This window comes from Heptranchias perlo, chromosome 23 (assembly GCF_035084215.1).
Source record: "Heptranchias perlo isolate sHepPer1 chromosome 23, sHepPer1.hap1, whole genome shotgun sequence".
Taxonomy (NCBI): Eukaryota; Metazoa; Chordata; class Chondrichthyes; order Hexanchiformes; family Hexanchidae; genus Heptranchias; species Heptranchias perlo.
In genome coordinates this window covers 5,369,868-5,396,207 of record NC_090347.1, presented here as the reverse complement: position 1 = coordinate 5,396,207, position 26,340 = coordinate 5,369,868, and the positions used below count along the sequence as shown (strand labels likewise).

Sequence of the window (26,340 nt, the reverse complement as noted above, 5' to 3'; positions counted from 1 at the left end):
TCTCTCTCACTGACCCCCTCTAACTGAACTCTCTCTCTCTCTCTCTCGCACTGACCCTCCCTCTCTCTCACTGACCCTCTCTCTCTAACTGACCCCCCTCTCTCTCTCAGACCCTCTCTCTCACTGATCCTCTCCCTCTCTCTCTCTCTCGCTGACCCTCTCTCTCACTGATCCTCTCCCTCTCTCTCTCACTGACCCGCCCTCTCACTGATCCTCTCCCTCTCTCTCTCACTGACCCGCCCTCTCGCTCCCTCACTGACCTCCTCTCTCTCTCTCACTGATCCTCTCCCTCTCTCTCTCACTGACCCGCCCTCTCGCTCCCTCACTGACCTCCTCTCTCTCTCTCACTGATCCTCCCCCTCTCTCTCTCACTGACCCGCCCTCTCGCTCCCTCACTGACCTCCTCTCTCTCTCTCACTGATCCTCTCCCTCTCCCTCTCTCTCTCTCTCGCTGACCCTCTCTCCCACTGATCCTCTCCCTCTCTCTCTCACTGACCCGCCCTCTCGCTCCCTCACTGACCCCCTCTCTCTCTCTCACTGATCCTCTCCCTCTCTCTCTCACTGACCCGCCCTCTCGCTCCCTCACTGACCCCCTCTCTCTCTCTCACTGATCCTCTCCCTCTCTCTCTCACTGACCCGCCCTCTCGCTCCCTCACTGACCCCCTCTCTCTCTCTCACTGATCCTCTCCCTCTCTCTCTCTCTCTCACTCACTGACCCTGTCTGTCATTTTTCAGATACTCAACATCAAGTTTACAGCGAGACAGAAGTCATGGGCCTCCATCTCAGGGCTTGGGCCCGTCTCAGACCAGCGTTGGTCTCCTCACAGCTCCTACAGAAGAGTAAGTAACTCAACCTTTCTTGCCCCGTTTGGGGAGGTCTTCATTCTGCAGGTCCTGGATCATGTTTTGCCCCCGCCAATGATTTTCTCCCCTTTTGTCCTCCCCCCCACCCCCCCCGAAGTTGCTGACTCTTAGTTGGGTCCAGCTGTGTGTGTATTCTGAGCACCCTCCAGTATCTAGACCAAGGTGCTGTTCTTCATACTGGTGGCTATTTAACTGTTGAGGACATCCCAGCTGAGTCAAACCTGATGTCCAATTTCCAGTAGGATGCACTGGGCGGTGATCAGGAGCTGGAGCCCTGGCTGGTATTCACTCACCTTCCAAACTAGGGACACTGGAGCAATGAGACCAACTAACACAAGGGGAGGGTCACTTTATAAATCGCTGGTTGGGCCTCAGCTGGAGTATTGTCTCCAATTCTGGGCACCACCCTTTAGGAGGGATGTCAAGGCCTTGGAGAGGGTACAGAGGAGGTTTACCAGGATGATACCGGGGATGAGGGACTTCCCCGGTATCATCCTGGGGAAGAGTTTGGAGAAAGCTGGGATTGTTCTCCTCAGAGCAGAGAAGGTTAAGGGGAGACCCAGTAGAGGTATTCAAAATTATGAGGGGTTTTGATGGGGCAAGTAGGGAGAAACTGTTTCCAGTGGCAGAAGGGTCTGCAACCAGAGGACACAGATTTAAGGAAATTGGCGAAAGAAGCAGGGGGGGTGAGGAGAATTTTTATTAATCATTGAGCTGTAATGATCTGGAACGCACTGCCTGAAAGGGTGGTGGAAGCAGATTCAATGGTAACTTTCATTAGGGAATTGGATGTATACTTTAAAAGGCAAAATTTGCAGGGCTATGGGGAAGGAGTGGGTGAGTGGGACTAACTGGACAGCTCTTTCAAAGAGCCGGCACAGGCACGAGAGGCCGAATGGCCTCGTTCTGTGCTGTAAGATTCTTTGATTCTTTTGGTGTTAATAGCGGACACGTTTGCCTGACACTCGTCCCCTCACAATTCTCACTATGGATCCCATTCCCCCCCTCCACCCCGACTCCCACCCTTTGTGCTGCAGAGAGGGGGGCGAAGAACACTTAACACATTCACTGTAACCACTGGCAACCGGGGAGGGGGGGGGGGAGGAAATCATTCCTCTCATTGGGCTTTCCCCCTTTTTTGATTGCAGTGAGCACCTTACACGAAGGAACCGGTCCACAATTGACACAAAAAACAACTTCGATCAAAGAGGGAAAAGAGGAGTTTGAGCTGATTTTTTTTTTTAAAGTTACAAATTTGTTTTGGTGAGGGCATTCTGTCCAAGTCCCAGTTTCAGTTTCTGTCACTCAGGGAAAGATAGTAAAACACAGGGAATGGGATTAGGGTAATCATATGATCATGCTGTTTGGGAGGGGGAGGAGGAACCTGGGATAGAGAGAACGAGAGTGGCCTAAATAATTAAAGCCTCTCTCTCTCTCTCTCTCTCTCGCTCTCTCGCTCTTCATCTGTGGCAATGGGTTTGTTTGAAGTGAAGGTGAGACACCTGACTGCAGCTTTTTAGTCTTAATTGGCTGACCTTAACTCCACCAGCTGTCTTTGCAACTGGCTCCTCCAGAGCCCTGTGAAGAGAGTGAGATGGAAGCTCAAATACTGGGTTGTAAAGGCTCCGCGACCCTTTGATGTATTTCACCTCACACACAAAAAAAAACAAAAACAAAATCACTGGCTGAAAAGGAAAGGCCAGATCAGAAAACAAAGCATTTCCAGAACACAATCCTTGGTTTCTCCAAAACGTTACCGTAATACCATTGAAACCGCACTCCCCTCACCCCCACCCTCCCCTCACCCCCGCCCTCCCCAAACCCCTGCCCTCCCCTCACCCCCACCCTCCCCAAACCCCCACCCTCCCCTCACCCCCGCCCTCCCCAAACCCCCACCCTCCCCTCACCCCCACCCTCCCCAAACCCCCACCCTCCCCAAACCCCCACCCTCCCCTCACCCCCACCCTCCCCAAACCCCCACCCTCCCCACACCCCCACCCTCCCCTCACCCCCACCCTCCCCAAGCCCCCACCCTCCCCAAACCCCCATCCTCCCCTCACCCCCACCCTCCCCAAACCCCCACCCTCCCCAAACCCCCACCCTCCCCTCACCCTCACCCTGCCCTCACCCTCACCCTCCCCGACTAACTGTTTATTAACACTAGTAGTGAATAAGTCTCCACCTGTTGATTATCACTTTCATTATAACTCATTTCTGCTTTGGATCATTGTGTATAAACAGCAACAGGAGGTTCGATGCTCTCAGTCTCTTAATCCTGTCAGTTGTTTCATCGATTCTTTTCCTTAGGTTCTACTCCCCCCTCCCTCCCCCTGTCCCTACGAGAGACCTTCACCCCTCTTCCCCCGCCCCTGTGAGTGACCCGTACCCCTCTCCCTCCCCCCTCCCTGCAAGTGATCCTTCCCCCTCCCCCTACCCCTGGCCTGCGAGTGACCCTTCCCCCCCCGCCCCTGCGAGTGACCCTTCCCCCCCGCCCCTGCGAGTGACCCTTCCCCCCGCCCCTGCAAGTGACCCTTCCCCCCTGCCCCTGCGAGTGACCCTTCCCCCCGCCCCTGCGAGTGACCCTCCCCCCGCCCCTGCGAGTGACCCTTCCCCCCCGCCCCTGCGAGTGACCCTTCCCCCCCGCCCCTGCGAGTGACCCTTCCCCCCCGCCCCTGCGAGTGACCCTCCCCCCCGCCCCTGCGAGTGACCCTCCCCCCCGCCCCTGCGAGTGACCCTTCCCCCCCGCCCCTGCGAGTGACCCTCCCCCCCGCCCCTGCGAGTGACCCTTCCCCCCGCCCCTGCGAGTGACCCTACCCCCCGCCCCTGCGAGTGACCCTTCCCCCCCGCCCCTGCGAGTGACCCTTCCCCTCCCACCTTTGCGAGTGACCCTGCCACCCCCACCCCTGCGAGTGACCCATGAGATAAAGCCTAAAGCAGGTGCCCCTATTAACAGTGTTCATGAACAGGCTTCTCTGCTTATTAGATTCACCCATCCCTATTCTCCAATTACGAAGGTTGGGGAAGCAGTGAGTCTGGGAGGTGTGTGGGAGGTGTGTGGGAGGTGTGTGGGAGAGGAGTGGGCTGCGGACACTGTGTGGGGAATGGGATCCGCTCCCACCTCACCGCCTTCCCTGGTGTCTGACTGTCCGGATCGCTGCGAAACTTTCAGCTGACATGAAATCCCAAACGTCCTCGCAACTTGGCACAGAGGCCGGGGGGTGGGGGGTTGCTGGGGACTCCGACCCCCCCCCCCCACTCACGGTCCGCTCTGCCCTTCTTTATTTGTTTTCCTGGGTTTCGATGCCATTGTTCTGATTTTTTTTCTCCCTCATTTGTCTTCACAGGCACAAAGCACCAAAGAAACAGGCAGCCCCTCCCCACCCCACCCAGTCCAGTGAGCTGGTCATCACCTACTTCTTCTGCGGAGAGGACATTCCCTACCGGAGGATGATGAGGGGTCACAGCATGACCTTGGCCCACTTCAAGGAGCAGCTGAGCAAGAAAGGAAATTACAGGTAGGGGACAGTGTGCTGTCGGACTCTGGGGACTGGGGGTGGGTGGGAGAGGGTGACAGGGAGGGGGGGGGGTGGGGGGAGGTGACTGGGGGGGGGGGTGGGGGAGGTGACCGTGGGGGTGTGAGGGAGTGACCGAGGGAGGGGGTGACAGGGAGGGTGGGGTGGGGGGAGGTGACTGGGGGGGGGGTGGGGGAGGTGACCGTGGGGGTGTGAGGGAGGGAGTGACCGAGGGAGGGGGTGGGAGGGGGTTCTCACGCTCATTGAGTGCTTTTCTCGCTGGCACCATTGGGGCAGGATGCAGGTGTGTCCCAGTGACGAGCCCTTATCTTCAGAAATTGCGGTCAGATAGTTGCTGAGTCGTGTCGGTCAGTCAACGGCATGTGACATCAGGGGACCTCCCAGACCAGCAACGCCTCAAATTTAAAATTCTCATCTTTGTGTTCAAGTCCCTCCATGGCCTCGCCCCTCCCTATCTCTGTAACCACCTCCAGCCCTACAACCCTCCGAGATCTCTGCTCTCCTCCAGTTTTGGCCTCTCGCGCGTCCCCGATTTCCTTCACCCCGCCATTGGCGGCCGTGCCTTCAGCTGTATAGACCCCAAGCTCTGGAATTCCCTCCCTAAACCTCTCCGCCTCTCTATCTCTCTCTCCTCCTTTAATCTTACAGAACAGAAGGAGGCCATTCGGCCCATTGTGCCTGTGCCAGCTCTTTGAAAGAGCTATCCAATTAATCCCCGCTCACCAGCTCTTTCCCCTTAGCACTGCAAAATTGTTCCTTTTCAAGTATTTATCCAATTCCCTTTTGAAAGTTGTTCTCTGGTACCTTGGTGCTCGTGTGTAAATATACTGTGGTCACCCTTCACTGTGACATCAGTCTCAAATACCACTCTATATTAGTAAGTGTGATTTCCATAAATCAGTAATATGGCATTATACACATTGGTAGGAACAGAGGGAATAAACCTACCTCTTTGACCAAGCACTTGGTCACCTGTCCTAATATTTCTTTGTGGCTCAGTGTCAAATTTTGGCTGATTGGGAGGTTTTGCTATGTTAAAGGCCCTATATAAATGCAAGTTGTTGTTGTGTTGTTGAAAGGTACAAACAATGCCATTAAACTCCCCGTGTCCTTGCCCGGGGTCCTTGTCTAGTTCAGAAAGTCACTGCACCAACATTCAGTGCCGAGGGAATCTATTCCACCTTTGCTCTGAGGCTGGCCTGGAGTCTGCGTGAAGGTCCAGTCGACTTCAGTGAAAGAGCCAAACTGAGCAAAGAGCCCGGGCCTGAGCCACAATTGTGTGAGGCACTCTCAACAACATCTGGCACTGATTTTGTTTTGCTATTTTAAGGCCCGTGTAATAAGCACGTCTTTGAAGCCAATTTCTTTCATTTTGGAGCTCAGAGAAGAGAGGCAAATGGATCCGCTGTCAAATTCTTTGATTTAATGAGATCCACCTTGGGATTTTCATTCCCTCTGTTCCTACAGATGTGTACAATGCCATATCACTGATTTATGGAAATCACACTAATGTAGAGTGTTATCTGAGACTGATGTTGTTACAGTGAAGGGTGACCTCAGTATATTTACACTCAAGCATCAAGGTACCAGAGAACAACACACTGATGTAGAATCACAGAATCTTACAGCACAGAAGGAGGCCATTCGGCCCATTGTGCCTGTGCCGGCTCTTTGAAAGAGCTACCCAATTAGTCCCACTCCCCTTGCCCTTTCCCCAGAGCCCTGCCATTTTTTCCTTTTCAAGTATTTATCCAATTCCTTTTCGAAAGTTACTGTTGAATCTGCTCCCACCAGCCTTTCAGGCAGCGCATTCCAGATCAGAACAACTCACTGTGTAAAAAAAAAAGTTTCTCCTCATCTCAACTCTGGTTCTTTTGCCAGAGGGAAAGTAACAGGCCAACTTATGTAAACCCAAGAAAGGTCCAGACCCACCGCTGTGTGAATTAAACTATACTGCACATACACTCAGACCTACATATTCACACCTATATGGATTTGTGGATATTTAGTAGGTTATATTTATTTACATATATAGCTTTGCATTTATTTACAATGGTTTAATATTCCGTATATTTGCTGTTTGGGACCACACCTGTTGATTTATTAATTGGGGTTGATGCGGTCTGGCAGTATCAGTGGTTGAATGAGTGTCACTGGTTCCTCTAACCTTGCTGAATCTGTCTGTCTGTCTCTCCCCCTTTCTTTCCTCTTTCTCCTTCCCCCTCTCCTTTTCCTTCCTTCTCTACCCACTCCCTCCTTCCCTCTTTCTCCTTCCTCTCTCCACCCCTCTCTATCCCTTTCTCTCCCTTCCTTACCTCTCTCTCCATCGCGCTGTCTATCCTTTTCTCTCTCTCTCTCTCTCTCCTTCCTTCACTTTCTCTCTCTCCCTCTTTCTTTCTTTTGTTCTAACTCCTCTCTCTTTCTTCACAGGTACTATTTCAAGCGAGCCAGTAATGAGTTTGAGTGTGGGGCAGTTTTTGAAGAAGTTCGGAATGACGATAGCACCCTGCCCATGTACGAGGGAAAGATCTTGGGAAAAGTGGAGCGAATCGATTGATTCATTAAAAAAAGGACTTTTTACGAACAAGACTGCTGGCATTTTAAGGACAGTCAAATTAGGAAAAATTTACAGAAGGATGAAATAAGCTGTGAGGTAATAGAACTCGGGTTTGAAGAAGCTGGTGGTGATGTTTGTCTTACATCAGGTGCAAAGTTCAGAAAAATGTTGTTTATATAAAAAAAACTGGGCTACAATGTAGAAGAAATGACCACTACTGGGCTATTGGTTATTTAGAGACATCCAGGTATAACTGTGGCTTCCTGAGGTACTCTGTATATGAACAGAGGCTGTACGATCCACGCTGAGCAACAGGCAGCACTGCCTGATATTTATCGAACTTGTATCTCTGTGCATTTGGGTTGTGGAGGTTCTGATACCTGCATCGACTTGGCTGCTTCTTGACTTGGTGCTGAAGCCCCTTCCTCTGTCACAACCCCTCCCTCTGTCATAGCCCCTCCCTCTATAATGGTACTGACAGCCCCTCCCTCTGTCATAGCCCCTCCCTCTGTCACAGCCCCTCCCTCTGTCACAGCCCCTCCCTCTTCCAAATAACGCTAATGATAATGATGAGGACCATCTCTCTGTGTAGTTAAAGTGAAATTGTGAAGACGGCTGTGAATTTTCTCGCTATTTTCTCAGAAACAAGTGACCATGTCTTAATAACTTTATGCTGCTTTGTATTTGCACCGGAACCATAACCAAGTCTTAATGGTCTGGCAGAAATGGTGACAGCCGTGCCTGAGTCAATCTTCCATTTGGCATTTACATGGAGTCGAGTGCCTTCAAAATCCACAGAAATCTTCTTGCACCTTCATCCCCAACACACGCTTCCACCCACCCCCCAAACCCACCCCCCAAACCCCCCCACCACCCCACACCCCCCTACACCCACCCCCCCACACCCACCCACCCCAAACCCCCCCCAAATCTACCCCCTACACCCAAACCCCCCCACCACCTCACACCCCCCTACACCCACCCCCCCACACCCACCCCCCCCAAATCTACCCCCCACACCCACCCCCCCAAACGCACCCACCACCCCACACCCACCCCCCCAAACCCACAACCATCCCCCACACCCACCCCATAACCCCAAACCCACCCCCCCCACACCCACTCCCCCACACCCACCCCCCTCACACCTCCCCCACACCCACCTCTACACCCACTGCCCCCCACACTAACCCCCCCCCAGACACCACCACATCCCCCCGCCTCCCTGACAATATCCTAACACAACAGAGTCACCGTGGCAACACAGATGTGGACTGTGATGTTAATGAGTGTCTCGTAACCTTGGCCGACCCACCAACCATCGCCCGCGGGGGGGCCCAGTGAGGCAGCTCCCCGGTGCTAATTCCGACCCGGTGCTTCCAGCGGGGAGTTCGCTCAAAGGGAGCGCGGCACAAGTCTGGGAATTGACGCTGCCCTTGGTCCAGTAACGTGGCACCAGAGTCAGAGTTGATGCTGTTTTATTTCTCTTTAACTCAGTGGGTTGAAATTGCGGTGTGCAGGGTATCTGTAACCAAACCCATTTACTGCGTGTGGAACTAACGACAGTGGAACTTTGCACCAATGCATTGCTCCTCACTAATATCACATGCCGCAATTTTAACCCCCAATTTCCAACGGGTGCTGTAAAAAGCAGAGAGGGCTGAAAATAGGGCGGCTGGTTTATTAACATCTGGGGAGAGTAAGAAGGCAGGGCCCAGTTCTTGGGATGCAATCCATTATCAGAACTACTAGAGTTACGATGGAGGCTCCCACACCTTCCCCTTTCAGATGCTGACCAACCAGCTGTGCATTTCCAGAACCTTCTGTTTATTTTTCCGATTCCCAGCATTGACTGCTCTCTCCCTCCCTCTCGCTCTGTGTTGCCAGTTGCCTCTCCTGTTTGGGGATGTGGGCTATCTCTCCTGTTTGGGGCTGTGGGCTATCTCTCCTGTTTGGGGCTGTGGGCTATCTCTCTTGTTTGGGGCTGTGGGCTATCTCTCTTGTTTGGGGATGTGGGCTATCTCTCTTGTTTGGAGCTGTGGGCTATCTCTCTTGTTTGAGGCTGTGGGCTATCTCTCCTGTTTGGGGCTGTGGGCTATCTCTCTTGTTTGGGGATGTGGGCTATCTCTCTTGTTTGGGGCTGTGGGCTATCTCTCCTGTTTGGGGCTGTGGGCTATTTCTCTTGTTTGGAACTGTGGGCTATCTCTCCTGTTTGGGGCTGTGGGCTATCTCTCTTGTTTGGGGCTGTGGGCTATCTCTCTTGTTTGGGGCTGTGGGCTATCTCTCTTGTTTGGGGCTGTGGGCTATCTCTCTTGTTTGGAACTGTGGGCTATCTCTCCTGTTTGGGGCTGTGGGCTATCTCTCTTGTTTGGGGCTGTGGGCTATCTCTCTTGTTTGGGGCTGTGGGCTATCTCTCCTGTTTGGGGCTGTGGGCTATCTCTCCTGTTTGGGGCTGTGGGCTATCTCTCTTGTTTGGAGCTGTGGGCTATCTCTCTTGTTTGGGGATGTGGGCTATCTCTCTTGTTTGGGGATGTGGGCTATCTCTCTTGTTTGGGGATGTGGGCTATCTCTCTTGTTTGGGGCTGTGGGCTATCTCTCCTGTTTGGGGCTGTGGGCTATCTCTCTTGTTTGGGGCTGTGGGCTATCTCTCCTGTTTGGGGCTGTGGGCTATCTCTCTTGTTTTGGGGCTGTGGGGATGTGGATTCTGTGCCAGTGTCACTATCTACACTGACAAGACCAGATTCCTTTGTATAACTGAGGCCATTTGAAGGGTCTCTCTCTTCTTGTCATAATCTCCGAGCATCGTGTGGTTCTGATCATTGGGTATTTTTAATTTAATAGTTCCAGGGGTTGTAAAGCTGTGAGAGGTGGAAAGTGAAACCCCATCCCAACATCACAACTGGAAAAGAAAAAGTGAACGGTAAAGTACAGGGGTAGAAATGACCCCGTGTGCCGTTCTCATGCAAAGTCTTAACACGCCCATTTTCTCTCTGCACTATTTTATCTGAGTTCACTGCCTGTGTTAAATTAGCACAGAGAGGAACGTGGCCCCTGTATGAACAGACCCAACCCCAGTATCGACTCTTCTAATCCAACACACTTAATTATTACTGACTGTTGCCGCACTGTCTTTTAACACGCCCTCCCTGCTGGGTGTAACTTGTACGATACCTGTGTAAATATTGTGAGAGTTTTACACACTATTACTAGTGTTCCTTGTTTATCCAGTACAGTACCTGTGCCTGCATGGTATTATTAATACTGTGTGTCACCCTGTGTCAAGGGTCATCTCTCCCTTTGTTAAAAAGGGTTTATGTATAAAGATATTTTTATGCTTTTACGAGTGTTGTAATCATGTTTTATGGCATTTTGTTCTACTTTCTGTAAATTATGCATTACAAAAGAGTTTGATTTAAGAATCCTTGGTACAATAATTATGTAATTATTAAGAGATGTAGCCTTTATTAAAATTTTATATTTTTCAAATTAATTTTTTTGTCGGAACTCTTCCTTATTTTGAGAGCCGTGGCCCCGGGTTTTATGACAGCCCAGGGACCTCCTGTTCTTGTTTATTATTTTTGAACCTTCCGTTCCATGTTTGAAGAGGTGGATTTCGAGGGGGTTTCTGAGGGAAGGGAGAGGGACAGCAAGAGAGAAAGAGTTCCAGACGTAGGGCCATAGACGGCGGAAGGGACTGTCACCAAAGGGGGAGTGGAAGGAGAGCAGAGCACAAAGCCCCCCCCCCCCCACCCAGCCCCTGGGGCCCCAGGAGGGTGCGGAGATGGACACAGCTTGGCGGGGAGGGGGGGCAAGGAGAGGCAGGGGTGGGGCGAAGAGGGGCGGGGGTGGGTGAGGTGGGACTATGGATAGTTTCATAAACAACGGATTTTCAAATCTGTCCATGGGGTACAAGAAGCCAATGGAGATTGGTGTGGAAGATCGGGGAGTGGGGTGGTGTGGAGGGAAATAGGGGAGTGGGACGGTGTGGAGGGAAATAGGGGAGTGGGACGGTGTGGAGGGAAATAGGGGAGTGCGACAGTGTGGAGGGAAATAGGGGAGTGGGACGGTGTGGAGGGAAATAGGGGAGTGGGACAGTGTGGAGGGAAATAGGGGAGTGGGACGGTGTGGAGGGAAATAGGGGAGTGGGACGGTGTGGAGGGAAATAGGGGAGTGGGACGGTGTGGAGGGAAATAGGGGAGTGGGACGGTGTGGAGGGAAATAGGGGAGTGGGACGGTGTGGACAGAAATAGGGGAGTGGGACGGTGTGGAGGGAAATAGGGGAGTGCGACGGTGTGGAGGGAAATAGGGGAGTGCGACAGTGTGGAGGGAAATAGGGGAGTGCGACAGTGTGGAGGGAAATAGGGGAGTGGGACGGTGTGGAGGGAAATAGGGGAGTGCGACGGTGTGGAGGGAAATAGGGGAGTGCGACAGTGTGGAGGGAAATAGGGGAGTGGGACGGTGTGGAGGGAAATAGGGGAGTGCGACAGTGTGGAGGGAAATAGGGGAGTGGGACGGTGTGGAGGGAAATAGGGGAGTGCGACGGTGTGGAGGGAAATAGGGGAGTGCGACGGTGTGGAGGGAAATAGGGGAGTGGGACGGTGTGGAGGGAAATAGGGGAGTGCGACGGTGTGGAGGGAAATAGGGGAGTGCGACAGTGTGGAGGGAAATAGGGGAGTGGGACGGTGTGGAGGGAAATAGGGGAGTGCGACGGTGTGGAGGGAAATAGGGGAGTGGGACGGTGTGGAGGGAAATAGGGGAGTGGGACGGTGTGGAGGGAAATAGGGGAGTGGGACGGTGTGGGGGCGATAGGGGGATGGGACGGTGTGGAGGGAAATAGGGGAGTGGGACGGTGTGGGGGCGATAGGGGGATGGGACGGTGTGGAGGGAAATAGGGGAGTGGGACGGTGTGGAGGGAAATAGGGGAGTGGGACGGTGTGGGGGCGATAGGGGGATGGGACGGTGTGGAGGGAAATAGGGGAGTGGGACGGTGTGGGGGCGATAGGGCGATGGGACGGTGTGGAGGGAAATAGGGGAGTGGGACGGTGTGGAGGCGATAGGGGGATGGGACGGTGTGGGGTTATGGGGTGGGACAGTGTTGGGGGTGGGACGGTGTGGGGGTGATGGAGTGGGATGGTGATGGGGTGATGTGGGGGGATGGTTTGAAGGTGATGGGGGTGGGATGGTGTGGGGGAAATAGGGGGATGGGACGGTGTGGGGGCGATAGGGGGATGGGACGGTGTGGCGGTGATAGGGGGATGGGACGGTGTGGGGGCGATAGGGGGATGGGACGGTGTGGGGGCGATAGGTGGATGGGATGGTGTGGGGGCGATAGGGGGATGAGACGGTGTGGCGGTGATAGGGGGATGGGACGGTGTGGCGGTGATAGGGGGATGGGACGGTGTGGGGGCGATAGGGGGATGGGACGGTGTGGGGGCGATAGGGGGATGGGATGGTGTGGGGGCGATAGGGGGATGGGACGGTGTGGGGGCGATAGGGGGATGGGATGGTGTGGGGGCGATAGGGGGATGGGACGGTGTGGGGGCGATAGGGGGATGGGACGGTGTGGCGGTGATAGGGGGATGGGACGGTGTGGGGGCGATAGGGGGATGGGACGGTGTGGGGGCGATAGGGGGATGGGACGGTGTGGGGGCAATAGGGGGATGGGATGGTGTGGGGGCGATAGGGGGATGGGACGGTGTGGGGGCGATAGGGGGATGGGATGGTGTGGGGGCGATAGGGGGGTGGGACAGTGATGGGGGTGGGACAGTGATGGGGGTGAGGGGGGTGGGACAGTGATGGGGGTGGGACAGTGATGGGGGTGGGACGGTGTGGGGCTGTTAGGGGGGTGGAACGGTGTGGGGAAGGTAGGGGGCTGGGACGGTTTGGGGGTGATGGAGTGGGATGGTGATGGGGTGATGTGGGGGGATGTTTTGAGGGTGATGGGGGTGGGATGGTATGGGGGAAATAGGGGGCTGGGATGGGGGATGGGACAGTGTGGGGGTGATGGGGGGGTGGGACAGTGTGGGGGGAGGTAGAGGGCTGGGACGAGAGGTGAAGGGGGTGGGATGGTGGGGCGATGCGGGGGTGGGACAGTTTGGGGGTGATGTTGGATGGTGGGGTGATGTGGGACGATGGTTTGGGGGTGATGGAGTGGGATGGTGTTGGGGTGATGGGTGGGTTGGGATGGTATGGGGAGGTAGGGGGCTGGGATGGGGGGTGATGGGGGTGGGACGGTGTTGGGGTGAGAGGGGGTGGGAGGGTGTGGGGGAGATAGGCGGTGGGAGGGTGTGGGGTAGGATGCGGATGTTAGAATTTTGGGGTTTATTGAGGTGGAGCTGAGCAGGAGTCTGGGGAGGAGAGAGTTGGGGAAGTTGGGCCTGGGGATTACAGAGGTGTGGTGGAGGATTTCAGCTGTGTGTGTGTGAGGTAAGGCCAATGTTGTGGAAGTTCTTGAAAATAAAACTCTACTGACAGTCTCTGTGTTGGTGCGGTGAGATGTGTCGCAGCATTTCAGAACATGGTTCCAGCATTAATTTTTGATGTTGAAAGACTACAGCATCATTTGAAAAAGCAGACTTGTCACTTTCAGGTCAATTTCACACACTCAACATCTGCCACTCATCTGATAGATCTGTGGGCAGGGGCTGTGAGCCTGTAAAATATTCCCTTGTACCAAAACCGCACTTTTTTGACAGACAACGGGGTGGTTTTTATTTCATTACGGATTTAAATACCGACCTGTAAAAGCCCCAGAGAAAGGAATAATGGAATATCCAACAAAGGCACTCGATCACTGCAGCCTCATCCTTCTTTACAAATCCCTCCCTGCAGAGCCTTGTCCCCACCCTACCCCTGTCACCATCTCAAGCACAATCCCCCAGCCCATTGCTCTTCAGTCCTCCGACTCCAACCTCGAGTGCAGCCCCCTCTCACCTCTCCTTCAGCCACCTGTTCCTACTCTCTCTAACCCCCTAAACAAATCAAAGACTTGCATTATTTAGCGCCTTTCACAACCTCAGGACGTCCCAAAGTGCTTTACAGACAATGAAGTACTTTTGAAGTGTAGTCACTGTTGTAATGTAGGAAACATGGCAGCCAATTTACGCACAGCAAGATCCCACAAACGGCAATGTGATAATGACCAGATAAATCTGTTTTTAGTGATGTTGGTTGAGGGATAAATATTGGCCCAGGACTCCCCTTGCTCTTCTTCGAAATAATGCCATGGGATCTTTTACGTCCACCTGAGGGGGCAGATGGGGCCTCGGTTTAACGTCTCATCCACAAGGTGTTGGAGATCGTGGGTTTGGGAGGTGCTGTCGAAGAAGCCTTGGCGAGTTGCTGCAGTGCATCCTGGAGATGGCACACACTGCGGAGACCCAGCAGGAAGAGTTCTGCCAGGAGAGCGCCCTGAGTCCCAGTGTACTGCCTCTCTGAACTCACCCCAGTACCACCCTGCTCCAATTGGGAGGTGAAGCAGCCGAAGCCCTGGACTCATTCATTATGTACCACATACTCTCTACTTGTTACAAACTTCCTTGTGGCTCTTACAATAAACGGATCGGGAAAAGCCCGGTTTAAATGTCGGAAGATTATTTAACAGCCGAGCATAGTTCCGAGGTCCTCACATGCGCACGCAGTGGGAACCCTGGCTGATTTCCCCCCTCTCTCAGACAATTACAGGGCCCTACCACCACCCAACCGACTCAGCACAGCCCTGGAATGGGGCCTAGCACAGTTCTGGTCCGTGGAGCTCAGAAATGCAATGAATATACCTCACTGAGCAACCGGAGAGCACTGTTCCACTTTCCAACAATGTCAGCTCGGGCTGTAATAAGGACGCGTCGAAAAATGACATACAAATATTTGTGGAGATGAGGAGATAACATAAAGTATAAAAGGGAGCCTCCCAAGTAACTATCAGCACTGCCAATCCCAGAGTCAGTCAGCGGAGACGATTTAGGGTAAGTCTCCTCTCACAGACACCCACAATTCTTAAATGTCGTGTGACAATGGAGGGAAAGTTGGAAAAGGAGAGAAAGAGATTACAAAACACCGGAACTATTTCTCCTTCAGCTTGATTAATATTTCAATGCAGTTTATCTACTTGTGTAATGTATAGTTTTAGTGATATGATTTCCAAAATTAAATTTGCCCACTTGCTGTGACACTTGTTGATGATTCATTGAATGGTTTTGTTGTGCTTTCGGAGAGTATTTGGGCTGTTTTTGCTACAATTCTTGGTGCGTGTGGGACGATTGCAAACACGTTGCCCTGGAGCAGCCATTTTTACGGTGTGTATCAGTCAGACCCCAGTGCACCAACAGGGAGCGCTCTGCCAGGAGTCCCCGTGTACTGTCTCTCTTAACTGACCCCAGTGTCACCCTGCTCCAGCTGGGAGGTGAAGTAGCCGATGTCCGGGACTCATTTGTTGTGCACCGTATATATCTGTACCTCCGTTACAACCTTCCTTGTGTCTATCTTATCACTGCTGCCATTGTCATTGCTCCGTTGAACTTTCCTCTCCATCCTTCTTTTTAAAAATTTGTTCTCAGGATGTGGGCGTCGCTGGCAAGGCCGGCATTTATTGCCCATCCCTAGCTACCCTGAGAAGGTGGTGGTGAGCCGCCATCTTGAACCGCTGCAGTCCGTGTGGTGAAGGTTCTCCCACAGTGCTGTTAGGAAGGGAGTTCCAGGATTTTGACCCAGCGACGATGAAGGAACGGCCGATATATTTCCAAATCAGGAGGTGACTGTCAAAAAAGGAGAGTTTTGTGGAGTCGTGGGAAGGGGAGAAGATAGCAGGTGGGGGTTAAGAAGAGAATTCCAGAGTGTAGGACCCAGACAAATGAGGCCCAGCGACTAAAGCTGGAGTGCAGGGAAGGGCATGCACGGGGGGGCCAAGTGCGAATGGGATCACCTGTATTATACCTCGTTCAGTGTCTCTCTCTGAGTCTGGAGTTTCCTTTATTCACAATCTTCTCCCTGTTCCCCAAAGCTGGTGCCTGTTGTTGAAGTTACAACTATCAGGAGAGGCTGAACAGGCTGGGGCTCTTTTCTCTGGAAAAGAGAAGGCTGAGGGGTGATCTGATAGGGGTTTTCAAATTATGAAGCGGTTTGATAGGATAGACATAGAGATGATTTTCCACTTATGGGGGAGTCCAAAACTAAGATGGTCACCAATAAATCCAATAAGGAATTCAGGAGAATCTTCTTTACCCAAAGGGTGGTAAGAATGTGGAACACACCACCACAAGGAGTAGTTGAGGTGAATAGCATAGATGCATTTAAGGGGAAACTAGATAAACACATGAGGGAGAAAGGAATAGAAGGATATGCTGATAGGGTGAGATGAAGTAGGGAGGGAGTTGAGCAAAAACACCAGCAGAGACCATATGGGCCGAATGGCCTGTTTCTATGCTGTGATCATCGGTTGTGAAGCACCATGGGGAGTCCTGGGGTCATGAGGTCGTGAAAAGCTGTTTCCCGTCTTGAATGCGGAGAAGGTTTAAAATAGGTTAACAGGTTTTCAATCTCGTCTATCTGCACAATTCCAGTGGACTGGGGGGTCAGCTGTCCAGGACCTAAGCCATGTGGTTCCCTCCCTTAATCTCTCTCTCCTCCTATAAGTCGATCCTTAAAAGCTACCTCTTTGACCAAGCTTTTGTTCACCTGTCCTAATATCGCCTTATGTGGCTCGGTGTCAAATTTTGTTTGATAATCGTTCCTGTGACTTTTTACTACCTTAAAGGCGCTATATAAATGCAAGTTGTTGTTGTTGTTAAGTATCCTGGTGGTTTGAACTGCTTTCAGCAGAATCTGTCTCCGCCCTATACTGTCTGTCTCTGCGGCATCAGAGTATTCGGCAAAAAGAATAGGAACTAATGCAAATTAAGGGCAGTTTTGTGCCATAACCTCACGCCCAATAGGAGCTGGGCAGAATGGGTCCAATCCATTTACTGGGTCTCATATTTTACTACAACCAATTAGGAGAGGAGAGTTTCATCCCTCATTATGGGCTCTGATTTGAATCCAATTGTCAGAGATGAAAGGACCCTGTTCTAATCAACTAGACCATCTAGAACCTGTCGGAAAGAGAAGATGTCCATCCCAATCAGTCTAGGCTGGATTCAAACCCCATTTGCAGAGGGAATGGGCAATGTGCTGACCTACCATAACATCCAACTCCCAGTAAGAGGGGGGAGACTTTCATCCTACACTTGGTTTGACCGCACTTAAGAGTATTTTATACAGTTCCGGTCTCCGTATTATAGAAAAGGATATAGAGGCGTTGGAGAGAGTGCAAAAAAGATTCACAAGGAAGGTACCAGAACTGAGAGGATATCCTCATCAGGACAGGCTGAACAGGCTGGAGGTCTTTTCTGTAGAAAAGAGAAGGCTGAGGGGTGACCTGATTGAGGTCTTTAAGGTAATGATAGGGTTTGATAGGGTAGACAAAGAGAAAATGTTTCCACTTGTGGGGAAGACCAAAATTAGAGGTCATAAATATAAAATAGTCACTAATAAATCCAATGGGGAGTTCAGGAGAAACTTCTTTACCCAGAGAGTGGTGAGAATGTGGAACTCACTACCACAAGGAGTGGTTGAGGCGAATAGCAGAGGTGCATTTAAGAGGAAGCTGGATAAACACATGAGGGAGAAAGGAATAGAAGAATATCCTGATAGGGTTAGAGGAAGTCGGGAGGGAGGAGGCTTGCGTGAAGCATAACCGCCAGCATAGACCAGTTGGGCCGAATGGCCTGTTTCTGTGCTGTAGTTTCGATGTAACAGATAGGGTGGATGGAGAGAAACTATTTCCGCTGGTTGGGGATTCTAGGAGTAGGGGGCACAGTCTAAAAATTAAGCCAGACCTTTCAGGAGCGAGATTAGAAAACATTTCTACAGACAAAGGGTGGTACAATTTTGGAACTCTCTTCCGCAAACGGCAATTGAGGCTAGCTCAATTGCTAAATTTAAATCTGAGATAGATAGCTTTTTTGGCAACCAAAGGTATTAAGGGATATGGGCCAAAGGCAGGTATATGGAGTTAGATCACAGATCAGCCATGATCTTATCAAATGACGGAGCAGGCTCGAGGGGCTGAATGGCCTACTCCTGTTCCTATGTTCCTTCCTAACTCAATGTAACTCAGCCTGAGCTAGATTTGAACCCAATTCCCGAAGGTGACAGGACAGCAAATCCCCTTTAATCCATTGGCAACATAGTAGAAGAGCGGGTAAAAACACATCTAAAATAATAGGGACATGAAAGGAAGCTAATTCAATCAAAAGGTTCATATCGTGCCATAAAAAGGGCACCACCAAAGCCTTATCAGTAACACTGGCCAGATCTTGATATTTCCTTTACTGGGAATTTTGTGCCTCATTTTCCTGGCCCGTCACACAGTCAGATTCAGTCGCTGCCTGACTAGTTGTTGTGCTAAATGATGAGGCTTTGCTGAGAAATGGAAGGACGGTTCAGTCTGATATTGATTGCCTGTCGTGCTCTCTGTACTGTCCAGGAATTAGCCCCAGTGGTTGTCTGAGCAGTGGGCAATAACTGGCTTCCCACTTCATCTTCTTTCAACCTTGGTCCTCCAACAAAAAAAAACAAAACCCTTTATATTAAATTAAATTTACATTTAGTTTATCTTTGTGAGGAGGAGGAGTGTGTGTGTTGGGTAGTGGGGAGGGAGGGGGGGTTACTATACATGATTGGAGGGAGACAGTGCCTAGCAACTGGGTGTCTCATCTCAAACCCTCATACATGTCTTCCCATAACCAGTGAAGATGTCATCTGACTCTCAGCGAGACACCGGTCTGTGAAATCGGGTTGACATCTATAGAGTAGTCAGGGGGCAGATGGGTGGATATTAGTCACGTAGCTCCTTCCCTTATCTTCTCAGTCGTGGGTTGTATCTGATTGAGAACCATTCCAAATCATACCTGCACAACACTCAACTTGATAAGTTTACGGGGAGGCTGTGTACCGGGTGACGGGCCATCTCCAGTCTGAAGGTGGCCCCCGCTCCCTCTTAGACATAACACAGATCAAATCTAAATGCAGCAATAAAAGTGCATTAAACGTACAAAGCTCTGTGGGCAGGGCATTGTGCGATGAGCTTAATGACCCCACTCACACCAGTCAAAACTTATTGAAGCCAAATTAATATTAATAAATGAGGGGCGAGTGTTTGGTTTAAATAACGACCCCCCTCCCCTTCTCGATCGCCCTGGGGAAGGTGTCAGATCAAAGGCACATTTTCAATGTGTTGTTTTTCCGAGTGGGGAGGGTGGTCGGTCCGAGACACAGTGTCTCAGTCCCAGCGAGGAGAGCAGCCCTGTCGCCACCCTCTCTCACCGAGGGATGGGACTGATTTTCCATCCCCATGGAGAGGTGGGGGCGGGTGGGGGGACTTGTCTTGACAGTTCCCGAGCCCACACTCGCTGCTTCTATTATTTGCTTGTCATTTCCACCACAAATGTCAGTGCGGCTTTTGTTTTGTTTTGTTTTGTGTGTGCGCGAGTATTTTTTTTTTGAAACTCTCCGTGGAAACGGAAATTTTTCATACTTTAAATCTAAAAACCTGTCACCGTCTGCAAAAACAGACTAGACCGTGGTGACAAGGCGAGGGATCAGAAAGTTGGGGGGTGGGGGAGGGAGGAGGACGCGAAACTAATCTTACAAGAGGCAATGAAACAACATAATGAGGGGTGGGGTGGACAGCAGACTACCCAGACTCCAATCTACAGCCAATTCCCCTTCTTTAGGGGCAAAAGATAAAATAATTGTGCACAAGAGCAGAGATATCTTTTTTTCTCTCTCGCATGCAAGCCGTCAATATTAACAGCTCTGTTTGGCTTTAATTCATCGCCAAACTTGAGAGAAAGCAGCAAGCGTCTCTCTCTCTCTCTCTGCTCATCAAAAACAAAATACTTCAAAATGTTCCTCATTTCTTTGCTCGGTTAATAAATAAATCATCACTTTGTCATATCCAGTACAAGCTGCTGGAACAAACTGGCGGCTTTGATCTCCAACGTTTTATTGAATCAATTGCTGTAGTTTGTGAGCAGACATCAATGGCCAGGCAGCTGCTTGCTTTCCTTTTCTCAGAGCTACCCCAGAAATAGTCAGTCCAGGGTGATATGTTCTTACTGTAATTTCTTTATATCTGATTGAATCTTTGTCAAATTTCCCCCATCCCCATTGAAATCAGGCTACCGTGGAGCAACAAATCCATTATAAAGAGCCTCTGGTTTCCTTGTAAATGGCTTTTTGCCAATGGTGGAGTGCCTGGTGACAGTGACAACGTGGTTACTTTGCCTATTCTGATACCAGAACTGAGGGGTTATACTTATCAGGAAAGACTGAACAGGCTGGGGCTCTTTTCTCGAGACAGGAGAAAGCTGAGGGGTGACCTGATAGAGGTCTTCCAAATTATGAAAAGAAAGAGTTTGATAGGGTAGACGTAGAGAAGACGTTTCCACTTGTGGGAGAGACCAGAACTAGAGGGTCATAAATATAAGATAGTCACTAATAAATCCAATAGGGAATTCAGGAGAAATTTCTTTACCCAGAGAGTAACTCGCTACTACAAGGAGGGGTTGGGGCGAATAGCATAGATGCATTTAAGGGGCAGCTAGATAAGTACAAGAGGGAGAAAGGACTAGAAGGATCTGCTGATGGGGTGAGATGAAAGAGGAGAGGGAGGAGGCTCGTGTGGAGCATAAACACCGGCATAGACTAGTTGGGCCGAATGGCCTGTTTCTGTGCTGTAAATTCTATGTAATTCTATGAAATACCCGCTGCTCAATGTTCCATGGTTTAATTTCAACCTCATGGAGAACTTTCTTCAGCTCCCCCACCCTCCCCCATGACCTAGTGAGCAAAGGATCCATTCAGAACTGGCCAGAAGGTTCAATTCCCCCCCCCCCACCACCACCACCAATCCATGTGGAGTTAGATGAACTCATCCAGGGCACTGGTTGGGAGGCTCCAATCGGACACAGCCCCTCTGGGAGAGGGAGGGAAATGTTCTCCAGGGCTTCTGTTGCTGATCATTACCTGTAGTCCCTCCAGCAAGGTGCATGAATGGCAGTGCCAGTGCGCCAATGGGCACTGCTCAGGTCTGAACCCTAAGTGTCACCGGCAAATGTCACCATCACAACCAAACTACATATTATCCTGGGCTGACATCCAATCGCACACACAAGCTCACAACCACACACACTCGCTACACACACACACCACACACACACACACCACACACACATATACAGGCCACACATGCAGTGCATACACTCACACATCAGGCATGCATGCACACTTGCACACATACACACATGTGCATGCACATACAGATGTCCATGCACACATACACATACATGCCATGCAGAGAGACACACACACACACACTTTCTAATGTTGGGCCCCTGGGTACAGATCAGGAGCGGGAAATTTTGCTGTCTTTTCCCCAATATTTGTACTAGTGTTGTCACTAACACCAACTACGTACCATCTAGCAGGTGATTTATTTTATGACTCTTCCTGTTCTGTGGGGTTTCAATACCCACCACATGGTCCATTTACCCACCGAGTCACTTTACAATTTTTCCTATTTTTTCTCTCCCCTTTGGTTCTCTCACCCTATGCCCCCCGCCCCCTCAACCTGTGTCCCCCGCCCCCTCAACCTGTGCCCCCCGCCTCCTCAACCTGTGCCCCCCGCCTCCTCAACCTGTGCCCCCCGCCTCCTCAACCTGTGCCCCCCCGCCCCCCCAACCTGTGCCCCCCGCCCCCCCAACCTGTGACCCCGCCCCCTCAACCTGTGCCCCCCACCCCCTCAACCTGTGCCCCCGCCCCTTCAACCTGTGACCCCGCCCCCTCAACCTATGCCCCGCCCCCTCTACCTGTGCCCCCCACCCCCTCAACCTGTGCCCCCGCCCCTTCAACCTGTGCCCCCCGCCCCCTCAACCTGTGCCCCCCGCCCCCTCAACCTGTGCCCCCCGCCCCCTCAACCTGTGCCCCCGCCCCCTCAACCTGTGCCCCCCGCCCCCTCACCTCGCACCCACCCCATGAATTCAGCAGAGTGGGGAGGAGGGGAGAGCACTGAACCTGAACTTTGTCACCTTGGGGTTAGGGGTTGCCAACCCTCCAGGTTTGACCTAGAGTCTCAGTGAATTAAAGATTAATCTCCTGGACACTGTTGCGAGCAAAACCGGGAGAAAAATCACAGGGACATTAAAAGAATTGTGTGTTTTTTAAAATTTTCTTTGAATCATAGAATCATGCAGTACAGAAGGAGGCCATTCGGCCCATCGTGCCTGTGCTGACTCATTGAATGAACTATCCAAATATTCAAGTGGAGATCCAATTCCATTTTGAACGTTAAACTGAATTTGCTTCCACCACCCAGTGCATTCCAGATTTTCTTTGAACATTTTAAGTTTATTTGTTATAAAAATAGTGGGCGATGTGACAAACGACTGTTTGACCAGGCAGGGCGGATGGAGGCGGAGGTCATGTGATGAAACTTCCAGGAATATGTCCAAACAGAGGTGCCAACCCTATTTGGACCTGACATCATCTGAAAACAGAATGTCTGGTTCCGCATGTATCCAGCTCTACCTCACCGCCACCTCTCTCCACCTTTCACTGTCTCTGGTTTGTCACACGGCCTGTCCAACGTACTGGATTTAGCAAAAATTTCCTCCAACTAAATATTAGAAAGACCGAAGCCATTGTCTTCGATCCCCGCCACAAACTCCGTTCCCTGGCCACCGGACTCCATCCCTCTCCCGGGCCACTGTCTGAGGCTGAACCAGACCGTTTGCAACCTTGGTGTCCTATTTGACCCTGGGATGAGCTTCCGATCGCATATCCCCTCCAACACCAAGACCGCCTACTTCCACCTCTGTAACATTGCTTGTCTCCGCCCCGCCTCAGCTCATCTACTACTGAAACCCTCATCCGTGCCTTTGTTACCTCTAGACTGGGCTATTCCATTGCTCTCCTGGCCGGCCTCCCATCTTCCACCCTCCATAAACTTGAGTTCATCCAAAACTCTGCTGCCCGTATCCTAACTCGCACCAAGTCCCGTTCACCCATCACCCCTTTGCTCACCCGGGAGCGCCTCAATTTTAAAATACTCATCCTTGTTTTCAAATCCCTCCATGGCCCTCGCCCCTCCCTATCTCTGTAGCCTCCTCCAGCGCTACAATCTTCCAAGATCTCTGCGCTCCTCCAATTCTGGCCTCTTGCGCATCCCCGATTTTAATCGCTCCACCAATGGCGGCCGTGCCTTCAGCTGCCTGGGCCCTAAGCTCTGGAATTCCCTCCCTAAACCTCTCCGCCTCTCTACCTCTCTCTCCTCCTTTAAGACGCTCCTTAAAACCTACACCTCCCCTGTCCTAATATCTCCTTATGTGGCTCGGTGTCAAATTTTCGCTCTTGTGAAGCGCCTTGGGAGGTTTTACTACGCTAAAGATGCTATATAAATACAAGTTGTTGTGGTGGTGTGAGGGGGGAGTTGGGATCTCACCCAGCTTTAATACCCCTGAGGTCTGAAAGAATTTAAACCTTCACATACTGTACAGAGAGCCAAGAGATAAGAGAATCCGGAGAGATATCTGTCTTATCTCTTAGAAACAGATCAGTGCAAGCTTTCTGTGGCTACCTCTTCTGTCAATTAAACTGTACAGAAAACAAAACAACAGTGGAAGAGGTTAAAAAACAAACTCCTTACAGAAGCCTTTGATGGCGGTTTTAAATGACAATGATCAAATGGCTCTTTGAAAAAAAAGACACATACCCATGGTTTGATTAAGGTTTGGAGATAACCTTTATATATATATATTAAAAAAAAACAGCCCTGATCTAAAATTACAACCATGGCCTAGTAGGGCTTTGATGCTGAAACTGTTTCATTTCCTGTTTATATGGTGATACAGGTTGTGCAATGAGATAAAGCAGCTCAGAGGATATTAAAAGAGTGAAGCTCCCTTGGCTATTTGCTGGCACGGGTTTGATGTTTCTGTTCCCTAGGAATTAGCATACTCTTTTCAAAGAATTTCTTCAGATGCTGGTAATCCTTTTGCCTTAATGTATTTGTTAAAAGTCATAAATGTTAGAAGTACATTGTGTACGGTGCTGACACATGAAAGGAATTTTTCAAGATTACTGATAATAGGACTCTTATGTCCCATTCCATTGCAGGCCGTTAATAAAGGACTGTCTTCAAACACGCCGTAACTGCAGTTTGTTTAACAATACTTGTAGTTTAGAAGAGTTAGTTCAGCTTTCTCCTTGCATTTATTAACGAAGAATTCATCGTTTGTTTTTTCTTTTTAAATGACTACCAATTTTAGTCCCTTCCCTCTTTCCGAGGAGTTGACTCGTTGCTGGGGTAACGGGGTCCACGGGACCCAGCAGCTGGTCCGAGGGTCTGCCGTTCGTGCAATCAACACAGCGTCGGCGAGCTATTCGGCCACGTGAGGCGGAGCGCCGCAGCCAAGTCCCTTCCTCCCCCTCGCCCGCTCACCAAATAACAACCCTGGCCGAATTTCCGCCTCCCTCTCCTCGAGGATGCTGAGGTCAATTGTAAGAGACTGGGGGGAGGGAGGGAGGGAGGGAGGGGAATGAATCCAATCTGGTCCCTTCTGCTCTCTCCAGCCTTTTACTCTCCTCAATTACCAAGTAGCAGATTCATTCACAGACTCACCCCTCAGTAAAAGGGATTGTTTTATATTTAGAAAGAGGGGAGAGAGAAATAAATATAACCAGAAATGTCGATCCCATTTAATTGGAGCCCCGGGTTGGTGCTCCCCCTATAGGGAAGCACAGAGAAAATGTTCAGATAATCTTGAACCTTTGAAGTTTGCTAAACAAAGAAGCAGGATTACTCAGGGACAATGTAATTCTTTATTTGCTCCTAAATTCTGACACCCAGCAGAGCTGTGTGACAGGTGAATCAATCATCTCCCTTCAGCGGCCCGTCCCTCCCACCGAGAACCTCCACTTTAATTAGCTTCTCACACTTGCATATTGCACATCTGCACTCTGGACAGTCGCAACTTCTTATGGTGCGGACGATGAAATGTTTAATTAATAAAGCTCCCCCCTCCCCCCGCGTGTGAACACACTGTGAACTTGCAGTCCTATTTTCTCCAATATTGCCCTTTCTTATCCTCATGTTTGATTATCATCCTGCGGGGAGATACCCCTCCAAAGATTCTCTCACCCTCCTCTCCTGAGAGTGTTGCCTCCTTGTTGGCGCCCAGTTCCTGCCCCCACCAGTCTCCTCCCAGTCTCCCAGTCTTCATGTGTTATTGGTCCAGAGAGTCAGCATCAAGCACCGGGGTGAGGGGGGGGGGGTGAAGGGATGAGGGTGGTGAGCAGAATAGGAGTGAGTGGGATAGGAGTGAGGGGGGTTAGAGAGCGAGGGGGATGAAGGGGGTGAGGGGGATGAAGGGAGTGAGGGGATGAAGGGGGTGAGGGAGGTTAGGGGTTGAGGGGGATGAAGGGGGTGAGGGGGGTTAGGGAGTGAGTGGGGGCAAGGGGGATGTCGCACCTGAGCCCAGTCCTGTCCTCACAATGTCCAGACACATGGGGGGAGGGTGTAATATTTAACTTTGCCATTTTGGTGGTAAGCTGGCAGAGTGGATCATCCACACATTGAGGGGAGGGGAGAGGGATGGGGAAGTGGGGAGTGGGGAGGGGAGAGGGAGAAGAAAGGGAGGGGAGATGAGTGGATGGGAGGGGAGAGCGGAGGGGTACGGGAGAGGGAGAGAGGATGGGAGGGGAGGGAGAGGGGTCAGGAAAAGTGAGGCAAGATGGGAAGGGGAGATGGGAATGGAGGGGAACAAAAGGGAGGAGAAGGTAATGGAGGGAAGAGAGGAGAGGAGAGGAGGGGGAGAATAGGAGATGGAAGGAGGGGAGAAGGGAGGTGTGGGGGAGGAGAGGAGAGAAGAGATAAAGGATGGGAGAGGACAACAGGGAGAGGAGGGGTTAGAGGAATGAAGGATAGGGGCAAGGGAAGTAGGGGAGGGGGAGAGGGAAATGGAGGAGAAAGAGGAGAGGGGAGCAGAGCGGGGTGGTGAAAAGAGGAGAGGGGGAGCAGAGAGAGATGGGAGGGAGAGGGGGACAGGGGAAGGGAAGGGAGGAGAGGGGAGGGAGAAAACTGGGGAAAAGAGGAAGAAAAACAAATTTCCCTGAATTAGTCATGTCATGCTCTTTTCGTTGCCAGGGTGGCCATTTTGAGGGCCTTGTAACCATGGGGTCAACGGTTTCCTGTCGACTCTCAGGATGCCGACCCACTACCTAATGAACAGGACCACAGCAAGAGGTTCTCCTGCCAGGGGGGCACCTCAGGGAGCTCAGCCCAAAGATATC

General features: G+C 51.3%; 1 protein-coding gene across 5 annotated transcripts in view; it reads left to right on the top strand.

Moving 5' to 3' along the window:
- The window catches only part of axin2 (axin 2 (conductin, axil)), a 49,624-nt gene extending 41,668 nt beyond the window's left edge, over window positions 1–7,956 (top strand). For all 5 annotated transcript variants that reach the window (XM_068003887.1, XM_068003886.1, XM_068003885.1 and 2 more), the window contains exons 9-11: window positions 736–840; window positions 4,209–4,379; window positions 6,828–7,956. In XM_068003887.1, coding sequence (XP_067859988.1) covers window positions 736–840; window positions 4,209–4,379; window positions 6,828–6,954 — 403 coding nt within the window. In that variant the 3' untranslated portion in view covers window positions 6,955–7,956. The remainder of the gene's footprint in view (window positions 1–735; window positions 841–4,208; window positions 4,380–6,827) is intronic.
- The last annotated feature ends 18,384 nt before the right edge of the window (window positions 7,957–26,340 follow it).